The sequence below is a fragment of the Salmo trutta genome, chromosome 29 (genome assembly GCF_901001165.1).
Source record: "Salmo trutta chromosome 29, fSalTru1.1, whole genome shotgun sequence".
Taxonomy (NCBI): Eukaryota; Metazoa; Chordata; class Actinopteri; order Salmoniformes; family Salmonidae; genus Salmo; species Salmo trutta.
Genome location: NC_042985.1, coordinates 731,222 through 750,976, shown reverse-complemented (window position 1 = coordinate 750,976; position 19,755 = coordinate 731,222). Strand labels below are relative to the sequence as shown.

At 44.0% G+C, this 19,755-nt stretch overlaps 1 protein-coding gene across 2 annotated transcripts in view; it reads left to right on the top strand.

The window, feature by feature from the left end:
* LOC115166720 (D(4) dopamine receptor) overlaps positions 1-18,625 on the top strand; it is a 22,871-nt gene extending 4,246 nt beyond the window's left edge. Inside the window, exons 3-4 of one of the 2 annotated variants that reach the window (XM_029720437.1) lie at positions 6,588-7,198; positions 17,285-18,625. In XM_029720437.1, coding sequence (XP_029576297.1) covers positions 6,588-7,198; positions 17,285-17,493 — 820 coding nt within the window. In that variant the 3' untranslated portion in view covers positions 17,494-18,625. The remainder of the gene's footprint in view (positions 1-6,587; positions 7,199-17,284) is intronic. The other variant, XM_029720438.1, reaches the window with a different exon arrangement.
* Positions 18,626-19,755: the final 1,130 nt, after the last annotated feature.

Genomic DNA, 19,755 nt, shown 5'->3' with positions numbered 1-19,755 from the left:
CACACACACACCGAACCCCAGGTCCCTCTACCATTATGGTTGAAGTCGTCAGGTTTTCAGACAAGGTTCTTATTAGGCGAGACAGGTTTTTGGATCCAACTCTGTTAAATGATGGAAATGTGATGTTTACTTGGTGCTTTACTTTGAACTGTGTATTTCCTGTCCCAGGCTTCCTAGCTGTGTAATTATCAAGAGTCCCAACTATCCACATAGTGTCCAGGGCTAACAATATCTGAAGCATTAGCAGAAATACTTCAAAACATTGCGTTGAGTCCATCTAATGAACTGCTTCCTGTAACAGACAGACACATTCCCCAACTGATGTGTGATGCATTAAAAATGTATAAATAACCATTCATAGCTAGTCAGGACGTGTAGCCTGAATCTCGCTAGCAGACAGACACATCTCATCTTCTCCTTCCTGAGTCTCCACTCCGAAAGGTGTTGACCCCTCTACCTCCTGAGTCTCTACTTCTAATGGTGTTGACCCCTCTACCTCCTGAGTCTCCACTTCTAATGGTGTTGACCCCTCTACTTCCTGAGTCTCCACTTCTAATGGTGTTGACCCCTCTACCTCCTGAGTCTCTACTTCTAATGGTGTTGACCCCTCTACCTCCTGAGTCTCCACTTCTAATGGTGTTGACCCCTCTACCTCCTGAGTCTCCACTTCTAATGGTGTTGACCTCTCTACCTCCTGAGTCTCCACTTCTAATGGTGTTGACCCCTCTACCTCCTGAGTCTCCACTTCTAATGGTGTTGACCCCTCTACATCCTGAGTCTCTACTTCTAATGGTGTTGACCCCTCTACCTCCTGAGTCTCTACTTCTAATGGTGTTGACCCCTCTACCTCCTGAGTCTCTACTTCTAATGGTGTTGACCCCTCTACCTCCTGAGTCTCTACTTCTAATGGTGTTGACCCCTCTACCTCCTGAGTCTCCACTTCTAATGGTGTTGACCCCTCTACCTCCTGAGTCTCCACTTCTAATGGTGTTGACCCCTCTACCTCCTGAGTCTCCACTTCTAATGGTGTTGACCCCTCTACCTCCTGAGTCTCTACTTCTAATGGTGTTGACCCCTCTACCTCCTGAGTCTCCACTTCTAATGGTGTTGACCTCTCTACCTCCTGAGTCTCCACTTATAATGGTGTTGACCTCTCTACCTCCTGAGTCTCCACTTATAATGGTGTTGACCTCTCTACCTCACCTCCCAGTAGCTCAGGGTCTGCTGCTGAGAGATAAATAAGCACATTGTGTGAAATGTTGCAAAATAGACAGAAAGATGGAAGGGGACCAAACTAAAAACCATTATTTAGTTGGAGAAAAATAAGCCACGGACGGCATAGCAATGTCTGAAAGCCACCCACAGTGATTCTAATAGATTTTTAACATTAACATTTTGACCATTTTGAGAGTATAAATATATTTACATAAATGAATAAATTAATTGAATAATGTTTACCCTCAGTCAATAGTGACCTGATGCAAATGCAATTTCATAACAGAAATAGACTGTTGACGCAAGGGAACCATGTATTCTTGTTTATTAACAGGAAAACGATATAAATAAACAATAACCAAACATACATTTTTCCCTTGCGAGAAATGTATTATTGTTTATTAACAGGAAACCACTGTAAATAAACAATAAACAAGCATACATTTTCCCCTTGCGTGAAATGTATTATTGTTTATTAACAGGAAAACACTGTAAATAAACAATAAACAAGCGTACATTTTTTTTCCTTGTGTCAACAGTCTATTTCTGTTATGAATTTTCATTTGCATCAGGTCACTATTGACTTGTTGCATCGGGCTGAGAAACAACCAATTCATGACTTTCACTCAAATCCTGCATTTGTATCAATAGAGGTTCTGCACTAAAGTTTAAATGAATCAAAGTGAAGGCATACTGTAGGTAAAGGGTCATACTGTAGGTAAAGGGGCATACTGCAGGTAAAAGTCATACTGTAGGTAAAGGGTCATACTGTAGGTAAAGGGTCATACTGTAGGTATAGGGTCATACTGTAGGTAAAGGTCATACTGTAGGTAAAGGGTCATACTGTAGGTAAAGGGTCATACTGTAGGTAAAGGTCATACTGTAGGTAAAGGGTCATACTGTAGGTAAAGGGTCATACTGTAGGTAAAGGGTCATACTGCAGGTAAAGGGTCATACTGCAGGTAAAGGGTCATACTGTAGGTAAAGGGTCATACTGTAGGTAAAGGGTCATACTGTAGGTAAAAGTCATTCTGTAGGTAAAGGGTCATACTGTAGGTAAAAGTCATTCTGTAGGAAAAGGGTCATACTGTAGGTAAAGGGGCATACTGCAGGTAAAAGTCATTCTGTAGGAAAAGGGTCATACTGTAGGTAAAGGGTCATACTGTAGGTAAAGGGTCATACTGCAGGTAAAGGGTCATACTGTAGGTAAAGGGTCATACTGTAGGTAAAGGGTCATACTGTAGGTAAAAGTCATTCTGTAGGAAAAGGGTCATACTGCAGGTAAAGGGTCATACTGTAAGTAAAGGGTCATACTGTAGGTATAGGGTCATACTGTAAGTAAAGGGTCATACTGCAGGTAAAGGGTCATACTGTAGGTATAGGGTCAAACTTTAGGTAAAGGGTCATACTGTAGGTAAAGGGGCATACTGTAGGTAAATTGTCATACTGCAGGTAAAGGGTCATACTGTAGGTAAAGGTCATACTGTAGGTAAATTGTCATACTGCAGGTAAAGGGTCATACTGTAGGTAAAGGTCATACTGTAGGTAAATTGTCATACTGCAGGTAAAGGGTCATACTGTAGGTAAAGGTCATACTGTAGGTATAGGGTCAAACTTTAGGTAAAGGGTCATACTGTAGGTAAAGGGGCATACTGTAGGTAAAGGTCATACTGTAGGTAAAGGTCATACTGTAGGTAAAGGTCATACTGTAGGTATAGGGTCAAACTGCAGGTATAGGGTCAAACTGCAGGTAAAGGGTCATACTGTAGGTAAAGGGTCATACTGTAGGTAAAGGGGCATACTGTAGGTAAAGGTCATACTGTAGGTAAAGGGTCATACTGCAGGTAAAGGGTCATACTGTAGGTAAAGGGTCATACTGCAGGTAAAGGGTCATACTGTAGGTAAAGGGTCATACTGCAGGTAAAGGGTCATACTGTAGGTAAAGGTCATACTGCAGGTAAAGGGTCATACTGTAGGTAAAGGTCATACTGTAGGAAAAGGGTCAAACTGTAGGTAATATGGTCATAATTTGGCAGGAGGTTAGGAAGTGCAGCTAAGTTTCCACCTCATTTTGTGGGCAGTGTACACATAGCCTGACTTCTCCTGAGACCAGGTCTGCCTTCGGCTGCCTTTCTTAATAGCAAGGCTATGCTCACTGAGTCTGTACATAGTCAAAGATTTCCTTAATTTTGCGTCAGTCACCGTGGTCAGGTATTCTTCCTGACACGTGTGCTCCCTCTCCGGCCTCTAGGTCACCAGGCTGCTGATTATGGCGCACACCTGTCACCATCGTTACGCGCACCAGTGTGTCATCAGACTCACCTGGACTCCATCACGTCCCTGATTACCTTCCCTATATATGTCACTCCCTTTGGTTTCTTCCCCAGGCGTTATTGTTTCTGTTCCTGTGTCATGTCTGTGCTTTGTTTGTGTTTCTTGTTTTGTATTTAGTTGCATTTATTTATTAAAACACTCACTCCCTGAACTTGCTTCCTGACTCTCAGCGTACTCGTTACACTTCCACTGTGTACTCTCTGTTTAGGCAATAATAGCGTTCTAGTTTGCCCTGTTTTTTGGTAAATTCTTTCCAATGTGTTAAGTAATTATCTTTCTGTTTTCTCATTATTTGGTTGGGTGTAATTGTGTTGCTGTCCTGGGGCTCTGTGGGGTGTGTTTGTGTTGCTGTCCTGGGGCTCTGTGGGGTCTGTTTGTGTTGCTGTCCTGGGGCTCTGTGGGGTGTGTTTGTGTTGCTGTCCTGGGGCTCTGTGGGGTCTGTTTGTGTTGCTGTCCTGGGGCTCTGTGGGGTCTGTTTGTGTTGCTGTCCTGGGGCTCTGTGGGGTCTGTTTGTGTTGCTGTCCTGGGGCTCTGTGGGGTCTGTTTGTGTTGCTGTCCTGGGGCTCTGTGGGGTCTGTTTGTGTTGCTGTCCTGGGGCTCTGTGGGGTCTAATTGTGTTGCTGTCCTGGGGCTCTGTGGGGTCTGTTTGTGTTGCTGTCCTGGGGCTCTGTGGGGTCTGTTTGTGTTGCTGTCCTGGGACTCTGTGGGGTCTGTTTGTGTTGCTGTCCTGGGACTCTGTGGGGTGTAATTGTGTTGCTGTCCTGGGGCTCTGTGGGGTCTGTTTGTGTTGCTGTCCTGGGGCTCTGTGGGGTCTGTTTGTGTTGCTGTCCTGGGGCTCTGTGGGTCTGTTTGTGTTGCTGTCCTGGGGCTCTGTGGGGTCTGTTTGTGTTGCTGTCCTGGGACTCTGTGGGGTCTGTTTGTGTTGCTGTCCTGGGGCTCTGTGGGGTGTGTTTGTGTTGCTGTCCTGGGGCTCTGTGGGGTGTGTTTGTGTTGCTGTCCTGGGGCTCTGTGGGGTCTGTTTGTGTTGCTGTCCTGGGGCTCTGTGGGGTGTGTTTGTGTTGCTGTCCTGGGGCTCTGTGGGGTCTGTTTGTGTTGCTGTCCTGGGGCTCTGTGGGGTCTGTTTGTGTTGCTGTCCTGGGGCTCTGTGGGGTCTGTTTGTGTTGCTGTCCTGGGGCTCTGTGGGGTCTAATTGTGTTGCTGTCCTGGGGCTCTGTGGGGTCTGTTTGTGTTGCTGTCCTGGGGCTCTGTGGGGTCTGTTTGTGTTGCTGTCCTGGGACTCTGTGGGGTCTGTTTGTGTTGCTGTCCTGGGACTCTGTGGGGTGTAATTGTGTTGCTGTCCTGGGGCTCTGTGGGGTCTGTTTGTGTTGCTGTCCTGGGGCTCTGTGGGGTCTGTTTGTGTTGCTGTCCTGGGACTCTGTGGGGTCTGTTTGTGTTGCTGTCCTGGGGCTCTGTGGGGTCTGTTTGTGTTGCTGTCCTGGGGCTCTGTGGGGTCTGTTTGTGTTGCTGTCCTGGGGCTCTGTGGGGTCTGTTTGTGTTGCTGTCCTGGGGCTCTGTGGGGTCTGTTTGTGTTGCTGTCCTGGGGCTCTGTGGGGTCTGTTTGTGTTTGTAAACAGAGCCCCAGGACCAGCTTGCTTAGGGGACTCTTCTCCAGGTTCATCTCTCTGTAGATGATGGCTTTGTTATGGAAGGTTTGGGAATCACTTCCTTTTAGGTGGTTGTAGAATTTAATGTCTCTTTTCTGGATGTTGATAATTAGCGGGTATCGGCCTAATTCTGCTCTGTATGCATTACTTGGTGTTCTACGTTGTACATGGAGCAGATTTTTGCAGAATTCTACATGCAGAGTCTCAATTTGGTGTTTGTCCCATTTTGTGAATTCTTGGTTGGTGAGCGGACCCCAGACCTCACAACCATAAAGGGCAATGGGTTCTATAACTGATTCAAGTATTTTTAGCCAAATCCTAATTGGTATGTTGAATTTTATGTTCCTTTTGATGGGATAGAAGGCCCTTCTTGCCTTGTCTCCCAGATCATTCACAGCTTTGTGGAAGTTACCTGTGGCACTGATGTTTAGGCCAAGGTATGTATAGTTTTTTTGTGTGCTCTAGGGCAACGATGTCTAGATGGAATTTGTATTTGTGGTCCTGGCAACTGGACCTTTTTTGGAACACCATTATTTTTGTCTTACTGAGATTTACTATCAGGGCCCAGGTCTGGCAGAATCTGTGCAGAAGATCTAGGTGCTGCTGTAGGCCCTCCTTGGTTGGGGACAGAAGCACCAGATCATCAGCAAACAGTAGACATTTGACTTCAGATTCTAGTAGGGTGAGGCCGGGTGCTGCAGACTGTTCTAGTGTCCTCGCCAATTGGTTGATATATATGTTGAAGAGGGTGGGGCTTAAGCTGCATGCCTGTCTTACCCCCGGGGCCTGTGGAAAGAAATGTTTGTTTTTTGCCCATTTTAACCGCGCACTTGTTTGTGTACATGGATTTTATAATGTCGGATGTTTTTCCCCCACACCACTTTCCATCAATTTGTACAACCCTCATGCCAAATTGAGTCAAGCTTTTTTTAAATCAACAAAGTATGAGAGAACTTTGCATGTTTGTTTGTCAATTAGGGTGTGCAGGCTGAATACATGGGCTGTCGTATGGTAATTTGGTAAAAAGCCCATTTGACATTTGCTCACTACATTGTTTTCACTGAGGAAATGTACGAGTCTGCTGTTAATGATAATGCAGAGGATTTTCCCAAGGATGCTGTTGACATATATCCCACGGTAGTTATTGGGGTCAAATTTGTCTCCACTTTTATGGATGGGGGTGAGCAGGTTCCAAATATTGGTGGAGATACCAGAGCTGAGGATGATGTTAAAGAGTTTAATAATAGCCAAATTGAGTTTGTGGTCTGTATATTTCATTTAATTTAGGATACCATCAACCCCACAGGCCTTTTTGGGTTGGAGGGTTTGTATTTTGTCCTGTAGATCATTCAATGTAAATGTAATTCTCTCTCTCGCCCCCCCCCCCCCCCCCAGGTTCATTGCTGTGTCAATCCCTCTGAACTACAACAGGAAGCACGTTGACCAGCGTCAGATCATCCTGCTGTCAGGCACCTGGCTCATAGCCCTGGCCGTGGCCTCCCCAGTCATGTTGGGTATCAACAACATCCCGCACCGGGATACCACCGAGTGTAAACTGGAAGATGACAACTACGTAGTGTACTCCTCTGTCTGCTCCTTCTTCATCCCCTGCCCCATCATGCTCCTCCTCTACTTCGGCATGTTCCAGGGCCTGAAGAGGTGGGAGGAGGCGCGCAAGGCCAAGCTGAGGAACAGCATCCAGACATGTAGGAAGCTTCAGCATGCAGCCGCAGCCGCCGCCATGCCAACCACAGGGACCATCCCCGGGCCTCTGCCCATGCCCCTGCCCAGGATCATCGAGAGGGACCTGGCTCAGGCCCGGCTGGGGCTGGAGGATACCGATGACTATCTGCAGCCGGACTGCCCCCCGTTCCCCTCCGCGTACAGGGAGCGGATCAGCTCCGTGCCGTCTATCTCCTACCAGCAGCAGCCGCCGCAGAAGAGGAAGCGAGCCAAGATCAACGGCAGGGAGAGGAAGGCCATGAGGGTTCTTCCTGTTGTGGTGGGTAAGTGCCACAGATTAAAGTTACACACTTGTCAAAAACTCACAAAGGCTCCTCTGACTTGTCAAAACGAATAAGTTCCCCTCAAACCTGTCAAAAACTTACGAAGGTTTCCTTCAAACTTCAAGTCTTAGAGTATGAGTCAGAATCAAGTTCCAAGTCTTTGTGACTGACTCAAGTCCCCATCTCTGCTTCTTCCCTTTCTCTTTTCTACTGAGGGCTGATAGGGTAGGTTCTGACTGGTCGTGATCAGACCTGGGTCAAAAACATGTTTTGGGCACATACTGTATAAACCCCTTCTGGCCATACTGTATAAACCCCTTCTGGCCATACTGTATAAACCCCTTCTGGCCATACTGTATAAACCCCTTCTGGCCATACTGTATAAACCCCTTCTGGTCATACTGTATAAACCCCTTCTGGCCATACTGTATAAACCCCTTCTGGCCATACTGTATAAACCCCTTCTGGTCATACTGTATAAACCCCTTCTGGTCATACTGTATAAACCCCTTCTGGTCATACTGTATAAACCCCTTCTGGTCATACTGTATAAACCCCTTCTGGTCATACTGTATAAACCTCTTCTGGCCATACTGTATAAACCCCTTCTGGCCATACTGTATAAACCCCTTCTGGCCATACTGTATAAACCCCTTCTGGCCATACTGTATAAACCCCTTCTGGTCATACTGTATAAACCCCTTCTGGTCATACTGTATAAACCCCTTCTGGCCATACTGTATAAACCCCTTCTGGTCATACTGTATAAACCCCTTCTGGCCATACTGTATAAACCCCTTCTGGCCATACTGTATAAACCCCTTCTGGTCATACTGTATAAACCCCTTCTGGTCATACTGTATAAACCCCTTCTGGTCATACTGTATAAACCCCTTCTGGCCATACTGTATAAACCCCTTCTGGTCATACTGTATAAACCCCTTCTGGTCATACTGTATAAACCCCTTCTGGCCATACTGTATAAACCCCTTCTGGTCATACTGTATAAACCCCTTCTGGCCATACTGTATAAACCCCTTCTGGTCATACTGTATAAACCCCTTCTGGTCATACTGTATAAACCCCTTCTGGCCATACTGTATAAACCCCTTCTGGCCATACTGTATAAACCCCTTCTGGTCATACTGTATAAACCCCTTCTGGTCATACTGTATAAACCCCTTCTGGTCATACTGTATAAACCCCTTCTGGCCATACTGTATAAACCCCTTCTGGCCATACTGTATAAACCCCTTCTGGTCATACTGTATAAACCCCTTCTGGTCATACTGTATAAACCCCTTCTGGCCATACTGTATAAACCCCTTCTGGTCATACTGTATAAACCCCTTCTGGTCATACTGTATAAACCCCTTCTGGCCATACTGTATAAACCCCTTCTGGTCATACTGTATAAACCCCTTCTGGTCATACTGTATAAACCCCTTCTGGCCATACTGTATAAACCCCTTCTGGTCATACTGTATAAACCCCTTCTGGCCATACTGTATAAACCCCTTCTGGTCATACTGTATAAACCCCTTCTGGTCATACTGTATAAACCCCTTCTGGTCATACTGTATAAACCCCTTCTGGCCATACTGTATAAACCCCTTCTGGCCATACTGTATAAACCCCTTCTGGTCATACTGTATAAACCCCTTCTGGTCATACTGTATAAACCCCTTCTGGTCATACTGTATAAACCCCTTCTGGTCATACTGTATAAACCCCTTCTGGCCATACTGTATAAACCCCTTCTGGTCATACTGTATAAACCCCTTCTGGTCATACTGTATAAACCCCTTCTGGTCATACTGTATAAACCCCTTCTGGTCATACTGTATAAACCCCTTCTGGCCATACTGTATAAACCCCTTCTGGTCATACTGTATAAACCCCTTCTGGCCATACTGTATAAACCCCTTCTGGTCATACTGTATAAACCCCTTCTGGCCATACTGTATAAACCCCTTCTGGCCATACTGTATAAACCCTCTGCATAACCTCTGGTCATACTGTATAAACCCCTTCTGGCCATACTGTATAAACCCCTTCTGGTCATACTGTATAAACCCCTTCTGGCCATACTGTATAAACCCCTTCTGGCCATACTGTATAAACCCCTTCTGGTCATACTGTATAAACCCCTTCTGGCCATACTGTATAAACACCTTCTGGCCGACCTCAAAGCGCACGTTGCTTTCCCCAAAGGCTTTAAAAAAAATACTTTAAAATATATCATTAAAACACACACATTGGGAGCCCTAAAAGCTAGACTAGACAGTCACTCTCAGATAGTACTGGGAACCGGTTCTCCAGTTATAATGACAGGCTACATTTATAAAAGGATGAAAGTATTGTGTTTCTAGCTTCTGATTCACTGACCTGCTTAATGGATGATAATGTTTATCAAACCAGGACCTGGAAATTGATAGAAATGTTAAATCATGAGATGAAGTGATGAAAAGGATAAAATACCCAGCAGGCCAAGCTGATTGAAATGATGTCATTATGTTATTTTAACCAGTTTGGCCCACTGGGAGAGTGTTGTGTTTTCGGGCCTCTCTGGAGTCACACTGACCAGGAAATTGATTAAGGAGACATAACGGTCTAGATGGAAATGATGCAGTGATAAACCGAGGGGGAATTCTCTAGCTCCCATTTCTGAAGTTATACACTTTTGGCCACAGCATCATCGTTCATGAATAATTTGAGGTGGTTGAGTCATTTTCTCAGTGTCAGGCTGATGAGGTGCATTTTTTATGAAACATGCATTATGTTTGAGTGGTGGATGCTGGTGGCACATCCTTCATCTTCATCGGTGAGAGAAAATAAAATCCTTCTATAAAAAGGTGCTGTGTCCTGCAATGCTCGCATGGCTTCCTGATCTGTCATAATGAACTGGTTCACACTTTAAAAAGGCTTTCAAAAGAGGTTATTTGGCTGTCCTAGTAGGAGAACCCTTTTGAAGAACTTTTTGGGGTTCTGGGTAGAACCCTCTGTGGAAAGGGTTCTACGTGGAACCCAAAGGGTTCTGCTTGGAAAAGGACAACCCAATAACCCTTTTAGGTAGAACTGTAAGTGTGGTGTGCCTACTGCCATGAGCTACTTTTATATTTAAATGATTAATGGGAGAAACAACCTTTCTAATGTACAATGATGAGAGTGCTACAGTGTTGACAGCAGATACACAGCTTGTTAGGAAAATACAGAGTGCTACAGTGTTGACAGCAGATACACAGCTTGTTAGGAAAATACAGAGTGCTACAGTGTTGACAGCAGATACACAGCTTGTTAGGAAAATACAGAATGCTACAGTGTTGACAGCAGATACACAGCTTGTTAGGAAAATACAGAATGCTACAGTGTTGCAGCAGATACACAGCTTGTTAGGAAAATACAGAATGCTGCAGTGTTGACAGCAGATACACAGCTTGTTAGGAAAATACAGGATTGGGGACAGCAGATGCAAAATTAGTATGCACTTATTATCAATAATGAAAAGTTAATGATAAGTAATGATAAGAAACTACATGTTGTCGGCAAGCAACACAACTAAATGGTTAAAAACATTTACTAATCAAATCATACCAAAGGTCATCAAACCCAGCCAATAGCTAATATACCTCGGAGGCTGTATTTACTAAACCCAAATTATTAGGAAAGCCTGTGGATATCAGTAGCATCTTATCGGAGAAACTGATAACGAGGAACTACACTTTATCATGTAGGGTCCTGTAGACGTCCCTGTGGTGCAGCCAGGCAACATAACTAAGGTAAAGGTCTGTAGTCATCAGACACTAGGTCTAACAGAAAGTCTGTAGTCATCAGATGCTAGGTCTGACAGAAGGTCTGTAGTCATCAGATGCTTGGTCTGACAGAAGGTCTGTAGTCATCAGATGCTAGGTCTGACAGAAGGTCTGTTAGACAGAAGGTCTGTAGTCACTAGATGCTAGGTCTAACAGAAGGTCTGTAGTCATCAGATGCTAGGTCTGACAGAAGGTCTGTTAGACAGAAGGTCTGTAGTCACTAGATGCTAGGTCTAACAGAAGGTATGTTAGACAGAAGGTCTGTAGTCGTCAGACACTAGGTCTAACAGAAGGTCTGTAGTCATCAGACGCTAGGTCTAACAGAAGGTCTGTAGTTATCAGATGCTAGGTCTGACAGAAGGTCTGTAGTCATCAGATGCTAGGTCTGTAGACAGAAGGTCTGTAGTCATCAGATGCTAGATCTAACAGAAGGTCTGTTAGACAGAAGGTCTGTAGTCGCTAGATGCTAGGTTTGACAGAAGGTCTGTAGTCATCAGATGCTAGATCTAACAGAAAGTCTGTAGACAGAAGGTCTGTAGTCATCAGATGCTAGGTCTAACAGAAGGTCTGTAGACAGAAGGTCTGTAGTCATCAGATGCTAGGTCTAACAGAAGGTCTGTAGTCATCAGATGCTAGGTCTAACAGAAGGTCTGTAGTCGCTAGATGCTAGGTCTAACAGAAGGTCTGTAGTCGCTAGATGCTAGGTCTAACAGAAGGTCTGTAGTCATCAGATGCTAGGTCTGACAGAAGGTCTGTAGTCATCAGATGCTAGGTCTAACAGAAGGTCTGTAGTCATCAGATGCTAGGTCTGACAGAAGGTCTGTAGTCATCAGACGCTAGGTCTGATAGAAGGTCTGTTAGACAGAAGGTCTGTAGTCATCCGATGCTTGGTCTGACAGAAGGTCTCTAGTCATCAGATGCTTGATCTGACAGAAGGTCTGTAGTCATCAGATGCTAGGTCTGACAGAAGGTCTGTAGTCATCAGATGCTAGATCTAACAGAAGGTCTGTTAGACAGAAGGTCTGTAGTCATCAGATGCTTGGTCTGACAGAAGGTCTGTAGTCAGATGCTAGATCTAACAGAAGGTCTGTAGTCGTCAGACGCCAGGTCGAACAGAAGGTCTGTTAGACAGAAGGTCTGTAGTCATCAGACGCCAGATCGAACAGAAGGTCTGTAGTCGTCAGACGCCAGGTCGAACAGAAGGTCTGTAGTCGTCAGACGCCAGGTCTAACAGAAGGTCTGTAGTCGTCAGATGCTAGGTCTAACAGAAGGTCTGTAGTCGTCAGACGCCAGGTCGAACAGAAGGTCTGTTAGACAGAAGGTCTGTAGTCATCAGACGCCAGGTCAAACAGAAGGTCTGTAGTCGTCAGACGCCAGGTCGAACAGAAGGTCTGTAGTCGTCAGACGCCAGGTCTAACAGAAGGTCTGTAGTCCTATTAGAAGTGTGACTTTAGTCTGCCGTTCTCTACCTGACTAAGTTTAGCTTAAAGCCTTCAATCCAATCATTATGTACCACTTTGGATCGTCTTACCCCTACAACACACATGACCACAGGTTTAAGTATAGAGATGCCTACTGATTCAACTAATGAGCAGAAACAGATGGAAGTGTTGAGGAGAGTTAAATGTCTTCATTAGTCTCCAGTTACACAGCCAGACTGACGGATGTTCCTCTGTCTTTGGTCATCTATGTGGGAGACCATGTGGTTGGTGACTCATTACACAGATAGTCATTTCACACTACCATGCCCAATCCAAACATAATGTGGATATGTTCAGCAAAGTTCCAGAAACTATGATTGTGATATGCGTAATCAGGTCAGCTGTGTACAGCTTGGTTTGGTTCAGCAGTGTGAAAAGCCCATCTGCGTTTCTAACAAACAGAGTTTAAAGTAAGAAAAAAAGGATCGCTGCTGTTCACAGATCAGGGGTTTTTTTCAGCTGACTTTGAATTGAAGTTGATCTTTAATTTGATCATGTCCCAGGACAGGAAGCAGTTGGTATCAGGTAACACTCAGAGCGTCACATCAATTAGTACTAGCAGGAAACCCAGTTAACCACGCAGGGCCCGCTGCTGTGGACACCACAGGCTGTCCCTCATAACACCAGGCAGACAGTGAGGGTGGTTCATGTTGAAGACAACGCAGACCAACACCACTGTCGGCCGCCTCCACTCAGTAGATCACCGGCTGGGGGGCGATGAACGGTGGCGATTCAACATGTCAAATAGTTGGGAAATGAACAGAAAATGTGGCTGTTCTGTGGTCAGAGACGAGGCTGTGCACGGCCAACGTTGGTGTTGGTCTTGTTCTTTACATTGAGGGTAGATATTAAGATGTTACTGAGGGTAGTGATTCCTACACGGGAAGTTGGGAGCATAAGAGGGGAAAGGAAGGAGAAGCATTTAGCTTATACTCGACAGACAGACAGACAGACAGACAGACAGACAGACAGACAGACAGACAGACGATCCTCTCCTGCTCGACAGAGACAGACAGACAGACAGACAGACAGACAGACAGACAGACAGACAGACAGACGATCCTCTCCTGCTCGACAGACAGACAGACAGACAGACAGACAGACAGACAGACAGACAGACAGACAGACAGACAGACAGACAGATCTATTTTTCCTCTTTGGCAACAACACTTATTCTATGAAAGACAATTTTCTGTTTCCAATTTGTAAAAAGCATTTGTTGACTGTAATGGTTCTCCACATTCGTCAAATGAAATACGCTCTTGGAGGTGAGATAAATTAAGTTTTCTGGACCAATGTTGATACTTTGATTGCTTTATGGGGAAGCTCAATAAGGAAGCTCAATGGAGGAGCACACAATCATATTTTAATTTCTTCCAGGGCTGCTCCGGATTAGTTAGGGACTGGCAAGCAGGGTTCAAATTACCCAGTGGAAATTGGAAACATTTATGAAGGTTAATCTAACTGACATTTTGGGACGTTCTAGGGGGGTGCTCATAATCTCTAGGGGGTGCCCAACATATCTTGGGGGGCATGACATCAAAGTGTTTGACTTGTGGGGGGGGTCCACATCGATATTAAAATGATCACCCCTCTAACGCCAACCACGTTTATGCATGCAGATGAAGACAGGCTGTCTCTTAAGAGTAAAGTCTCTCCGCCTCCCAGAGAGTTGAGGTATAAATTCAGCCCCTCGTCCAATGAACACCCAACAAATTAATCACACGACGCACGGAGACGCATGGAGACACTCCAGACAAATGGCTTCTATCTAATGTCAGTTGCCCCTTGATTAAGTGTCTGTCCAGGGAAGCTCTGATTCACAGCTGTAGGTGGTTGGTTGGTCTTGATTAAGTGTCTGTCCAGGGAAGCTCTGATTCACAGCTGTAGAGGGAAACTAAGCTTATTAGGTTGCAGTGTCAGTTCCAGAGGGAGGAAGAGCTTCCCTGTTCAGGAGCTGGTACTACCTAGGCTGTATCCCAAATGGCAGCCTATTCAGTGCACTACTTTTGTCCAGAGGTTTATGACGGCTCTAGTCAAAAGTAGTGCACTACATAGGGAATAGGGTACAGTTTAGGACTTAACTCTAATCTGTATCGCTACTCCACCCCGACCTCCAAGCGCTTGACTGAGTATTTATAGCAATCCCATCAACATTCCTGCATTATTCACCTCACCAGAGGCAGGCAGGTTTCTAATCTACAAGGACATCAGCCATGCTGTTAATTTATCTCACTCTTATCGCCATATTGTAAACGCTTTTTCGGAGGGATTCGGACCAAATGGCACCCTATTCCCTACATAGCGCACTACTTTTGACCAGGAATAGGGTGCTATTTGGGATTCCCCCCGAGGTAATGTTGACAGGGTCTGGGCAGTGTAAATGAGTGTTACCCAGCCACTGAGGTGTCGTTGTGAATTGATTGCGTGTGAAATAGTTTGGGATGCTAACCCTGTGGCAACATTAAATGATCAACCGCTATACACTTACTGGTTGGAAAAGAATATTAACAATTATTTTCCACAGAATGAGTTTTCTCTCTCTCATTAGTGTGTGTTGGTCTTTGTACAATGTCAACATGCCACTTTATAAAATGGAGTGTTTTCTGCTTCAGGGGCAAAAAGAGAATATAAGCTAATTGTAAAAAATGTGTGAAGGTTAAACTGCTGGTTAATGTTCCTAAAGTTAAGACTCCATGAAATAGCAATAAGACTGACATGGTAGATTGGCTGTGCTTTACCAATCAGATCAAATGGGGCTGGCAGCGCTACAGTAAAGTCTGGTGGCTGGAGGGAGATTTTACACCACTTTGATTCAGCTTCTGCTTGGTCTTGGTAACAACAGTTATAACGGGATACAGTATGTAGATAAAGGAATATAGTTTGAAGATAAAGACCTACAGTATGTAGATAAAGACCTACAGTATGTAGATAAAGACCTACAGTATGTAGATAAAGACCTACAGTATGTAGATAAAGGGATACAGTATGTAGATAAAGGGCTACAGTATGTAGATAAAGACCTACAGTATGTAGATAAAGACCTACAGTATGTAGATAAAGACCTACAGTATGTAGATAAAGACCTACAGTATGTAGATAAAGACCTACAGTATGTAGATAAAGACCTACAGTATGTAGATAAAGGGCTACAGTAGGTAGATAAAGACCTACAGTATGTAGATAAAGACCTACAGTATGTAGATAAAGGGTTACAGTATGTAGATAAAGACCTACAGTATGTAGATAAATACCTACAGTATGTAGATAAAGACCTACAGTAGGTAGATAAAGACCTACAGTATGTAGATAAAGACCTACAGTATGTAGATAAAGACCTACAGTATGTAGATAAAGACCTACAGTATGTAAATAAAGGGCTACAGTAGGTAGATAAAGACCTACAGTATGTAGATAAAGACCTACAGTATGTAGATAAATACCTACAGTATGTAGATAAAGATCTACAGTATGTAGATAAAGGGTTACAGTATGCAGATAAAGACCTACAGTATGTAGATAAAGGGCTACAGTAGGTAGATAAAGACCTACAGTATGTAGATAAAGACCTACAGTATGTAGATAAAGACCTACAGTATGTAGATAAAGGGATACAGTATGTAGATAAAGACCTACAGTATGTAGATAAAGGGATACAGTATGTAGATAAAGACCTACAGTATGTAGATAAAGGGCTACAATATGTAGATAAAGACCTACAGTATGTAGATAAAGACCTACAGTATGTAGATAAAGGGATACAGTATGTAGATAAAGACCTACAGTATGTAGATAAAGGGTTACAGTATGTAGATAAAGACCTACAAAGGGCTACAGTATGTAGATAAAGACCTACAGTATGTAGATAAAGACCTACAGTATGTAGATAAAGACCTACAATATGTAGATAAAGGGATACAGTATGTAGATAAAGGGATGCAGTATGTAGATAAAGACCTACAGTATGTAGATAAAGGGATACAGTATGTAGATAAAGACCTACAGTATGTAGATAAAGACCTACAGTATGTAGATAACGACCTACAGTATGTAGATAAAGACCTACAGTATGTAGATAAAGGGCTACAGTAGGTAGATAAAGACCTACAGTATGTAGATAAAGACCTACAGTATGTAGATAAAGACCTACAGTAGGTAGATAAAGACCTACAGTATGTAGATAAAGGGTTACAGTATGTAGATAAAGACCTACAGTATGTAGATAAAGACCTACAGTATGTAGATAAAGACCTACAGTATGTAGATAAAGGGATACAGTATGTAGATAAAGACCTACAGTATGTAGATAAAGGGCTACAATATGTAGATAAAGGGATACAGTATGCAGATAAAGACCTACAGTATGTAGATAAAGACCTACAGTATGTAGATAAAGACCTACAGTATGTAGATAAAGACCTACAGTATGTAGATAAAGGGATACAGTATGTAGATAAAGGGATACAGTATGTAGATAAAGACCTACAGTATGTAGATAAAGACCTACAGTATGTAGATAAAGGGTTACAGTATGTAGATAAAGACCTACAGTATGTAGATAAAGGGCTACAGTATGTAGATAAAGACCTACAGTATGTAGATAAAGGGATGCAGTATGTAGATAAAGACCTACAGTATGTAGATAAAGGGATACAGTATGTAGATAAAGGGATGCAGTATGTAGATAAAGACCTACAGTATGTAGATAAAGGGATACAGTATGTCCGTGAATCAATTAATGGATCCATTTATCAGAACAGTCCCCTAACCTCTCCTCCTCCTCTTCCCCTCAGGCTGCTTCCTGTTCTGCTGGACCCCGTTCTTCGTTGTCCACACCACGCGGGCCCTGTGTGCTACCTGCTACATCCCACAGGCCCTGATAAGCACCGTCACCTGGCTGGGCTACGTCAACAGCGCCCTCAACCCTATTATCTACACGGTCTTCAACACAGAGTTCAGGAAGTTCTTCAAGAAGTCCCTCCACTCATTCAGCTGCTGCTGACATCAGCCCCAGACCAGAGGGACAATGGTAGCTCTAACTGTACTCTCACAGAAGGCGTATACTGCTGCACAGGCATGTCAAGGGCCAGGGTCAATTCCAGTCAATTCAGAAGGTACACAAAAAATGTCAAATTATCTTCAATGCTTTTCAGTGAGGAAAATGTGCAATTGGATTTTGGTTTGACTTTCTTAATTGTCTGGGGATGGCCCAGGGCTACATCTGTATGTTTAGCTCTGTGGTGGCTAACCCTCCTCCTGGACAGCTACTTAGTGAGCAGGTTTTTGCTACAACCCTACCCTAAACAAATGACCTTGATTAGCTGATTTAGCAGGGATGGAGTAAAAGCCAGCACACCCTGTAGGTCTCCAGGAGGAGGTTACAAGGGCAGGACTATGTTTTAATGGAACCTTTATTTAACTAGGCAAGTCAGTTAAGAACAAATGATTATTTACAATGACGGCCTAGGAACAGTGGGTTCAGGGACAGAATGACAGATTTTTACCTCGTCAGCTCTGGGATTCGATCCAGCAACCTTTAGGTTACTGACCCAACGCTCTAACCGCTAGGCTACCTGCCGCCTCAACCCCATAGTCATGCCACCGAGATATGGGTATGAGTGTTTATCTGGTGGGTGGGGCATTAGTTTGCACATTTGAGACCATACCAATTGTTCTAAAGTGACATCTCTAACCATCCTGGACACCGAGCGATGCCAGACGAGCATGCCCAGTATTCCTTAATATTGTTTATTACAGGTGTGGTATGAGGCTTAACATAAGCATTATAACAGTATTACCATAGTGTTATTACAGCCCTGTGAATACACCTTTAATCTGAAGTTATTTAGCTTAAGACAGCATTATGAAGAACAGAAGCTAATCAATGAATGCATTCATACAGTATGTATAATACTAAAGCTATAGCCTGTAACCTCATATACAAATCCATTCAAATGTAGTTTTTTTAAAGTTTGTTGTAATATTGTTTTGCATTTTACTGAAGCCAATACTTTGACTGTATCTGCCTGTAACAGCAGTGTGTTTGTCGGGTCATTGACAGTGCCTACTGTTTACCATATCCACGTTTTATGTGGTAAGCTTTCCAATAAAAAAGACACCTCTTTGTAAAGCAATGACCTGTTCTCATCAGTATCAGCAATAACACCAGTATTTCAACTAAAACTCCTTGTAAAGCAATGACCTTTTCTCATCAGTATCAGCAATAACACCAGTATTTCATTTAAAACTCCTTGCAGAAACAACAACTTGGGCGGTCGATTATACATATGCACACAAAAAAAGAACTAGGTCTATATATCAGCTTTCCCAGCTAAATAAACTATCTAGCAAAACTTGGCAGAATGTATTTTAAATAGAAATGACTTTCAGTCAGTCAGACAAAGTGGCTGAGGAAAATGAGGAGAATTCTAAAGTGCCTTTTCTCCCAGTTCTGTGGCTAGTAGTTCAGAGAGCAATTTAAACACTCAGGCAGAGAGACAGAGAGGTGGAAACAAGGACAGATGAAACTCTGGGAACATCAGAGATCCAGCTGCAGTTGGTGACATGTTTTACTGAGAGAGAAGAGAGAGAGAGAGAGATAATTGAATTGAGAGAGATAGCATACGTGACCATTTTGATGACGTACATAATGCAAGAGAGAGACGTGATGACACACTATCATGATCGTCACCCAGCACCACCAGCCACCTAGCCATGCTGAGTGGTTTGGAGGCTCTCTCTTCTCTCTCATGTACGTTCAAACTGGATCATTTCCTGGATATGATTCAATCAGAGTTCCCCCAGGGCTCTGATAACAATCTGAGATAGAGATAACAGTGTATTACATTTAAGTCATTTAGCAGACGCTCTTATCCAGAGCGACTTACAAATTGGTGCATTCACCTATAATATCCAGTAGAACAAACACTTTACAATAGTGCATCTAAATCCTTTAAAGGGGGGGGGGGGTTAGAAGGATTACTTTATCCTATCCCAGGTATTCCTTAAAGAGGTGGGGTTTCAGGTGTCTCCGGAAGGTGGTGATTGACTCCGCTGTCCTGGCATCGTGAGGGAGATTGTTCCACCATTGGGGTGCCAGAGCGGCGAACAGTGTTGACTGGGCTGAGCGGGAACTGTGCTTCCTCAGAGGTAGGGAGGCGAGCAGGCCAGAGGTGGATGAACGCAGTGCCCTTGTTTGGGTGTAGGGCCTGATCAGAGCCTGAAGGTACGGAGGTGCCGTTCCCCTCACAGCTCCGTAGGCAAG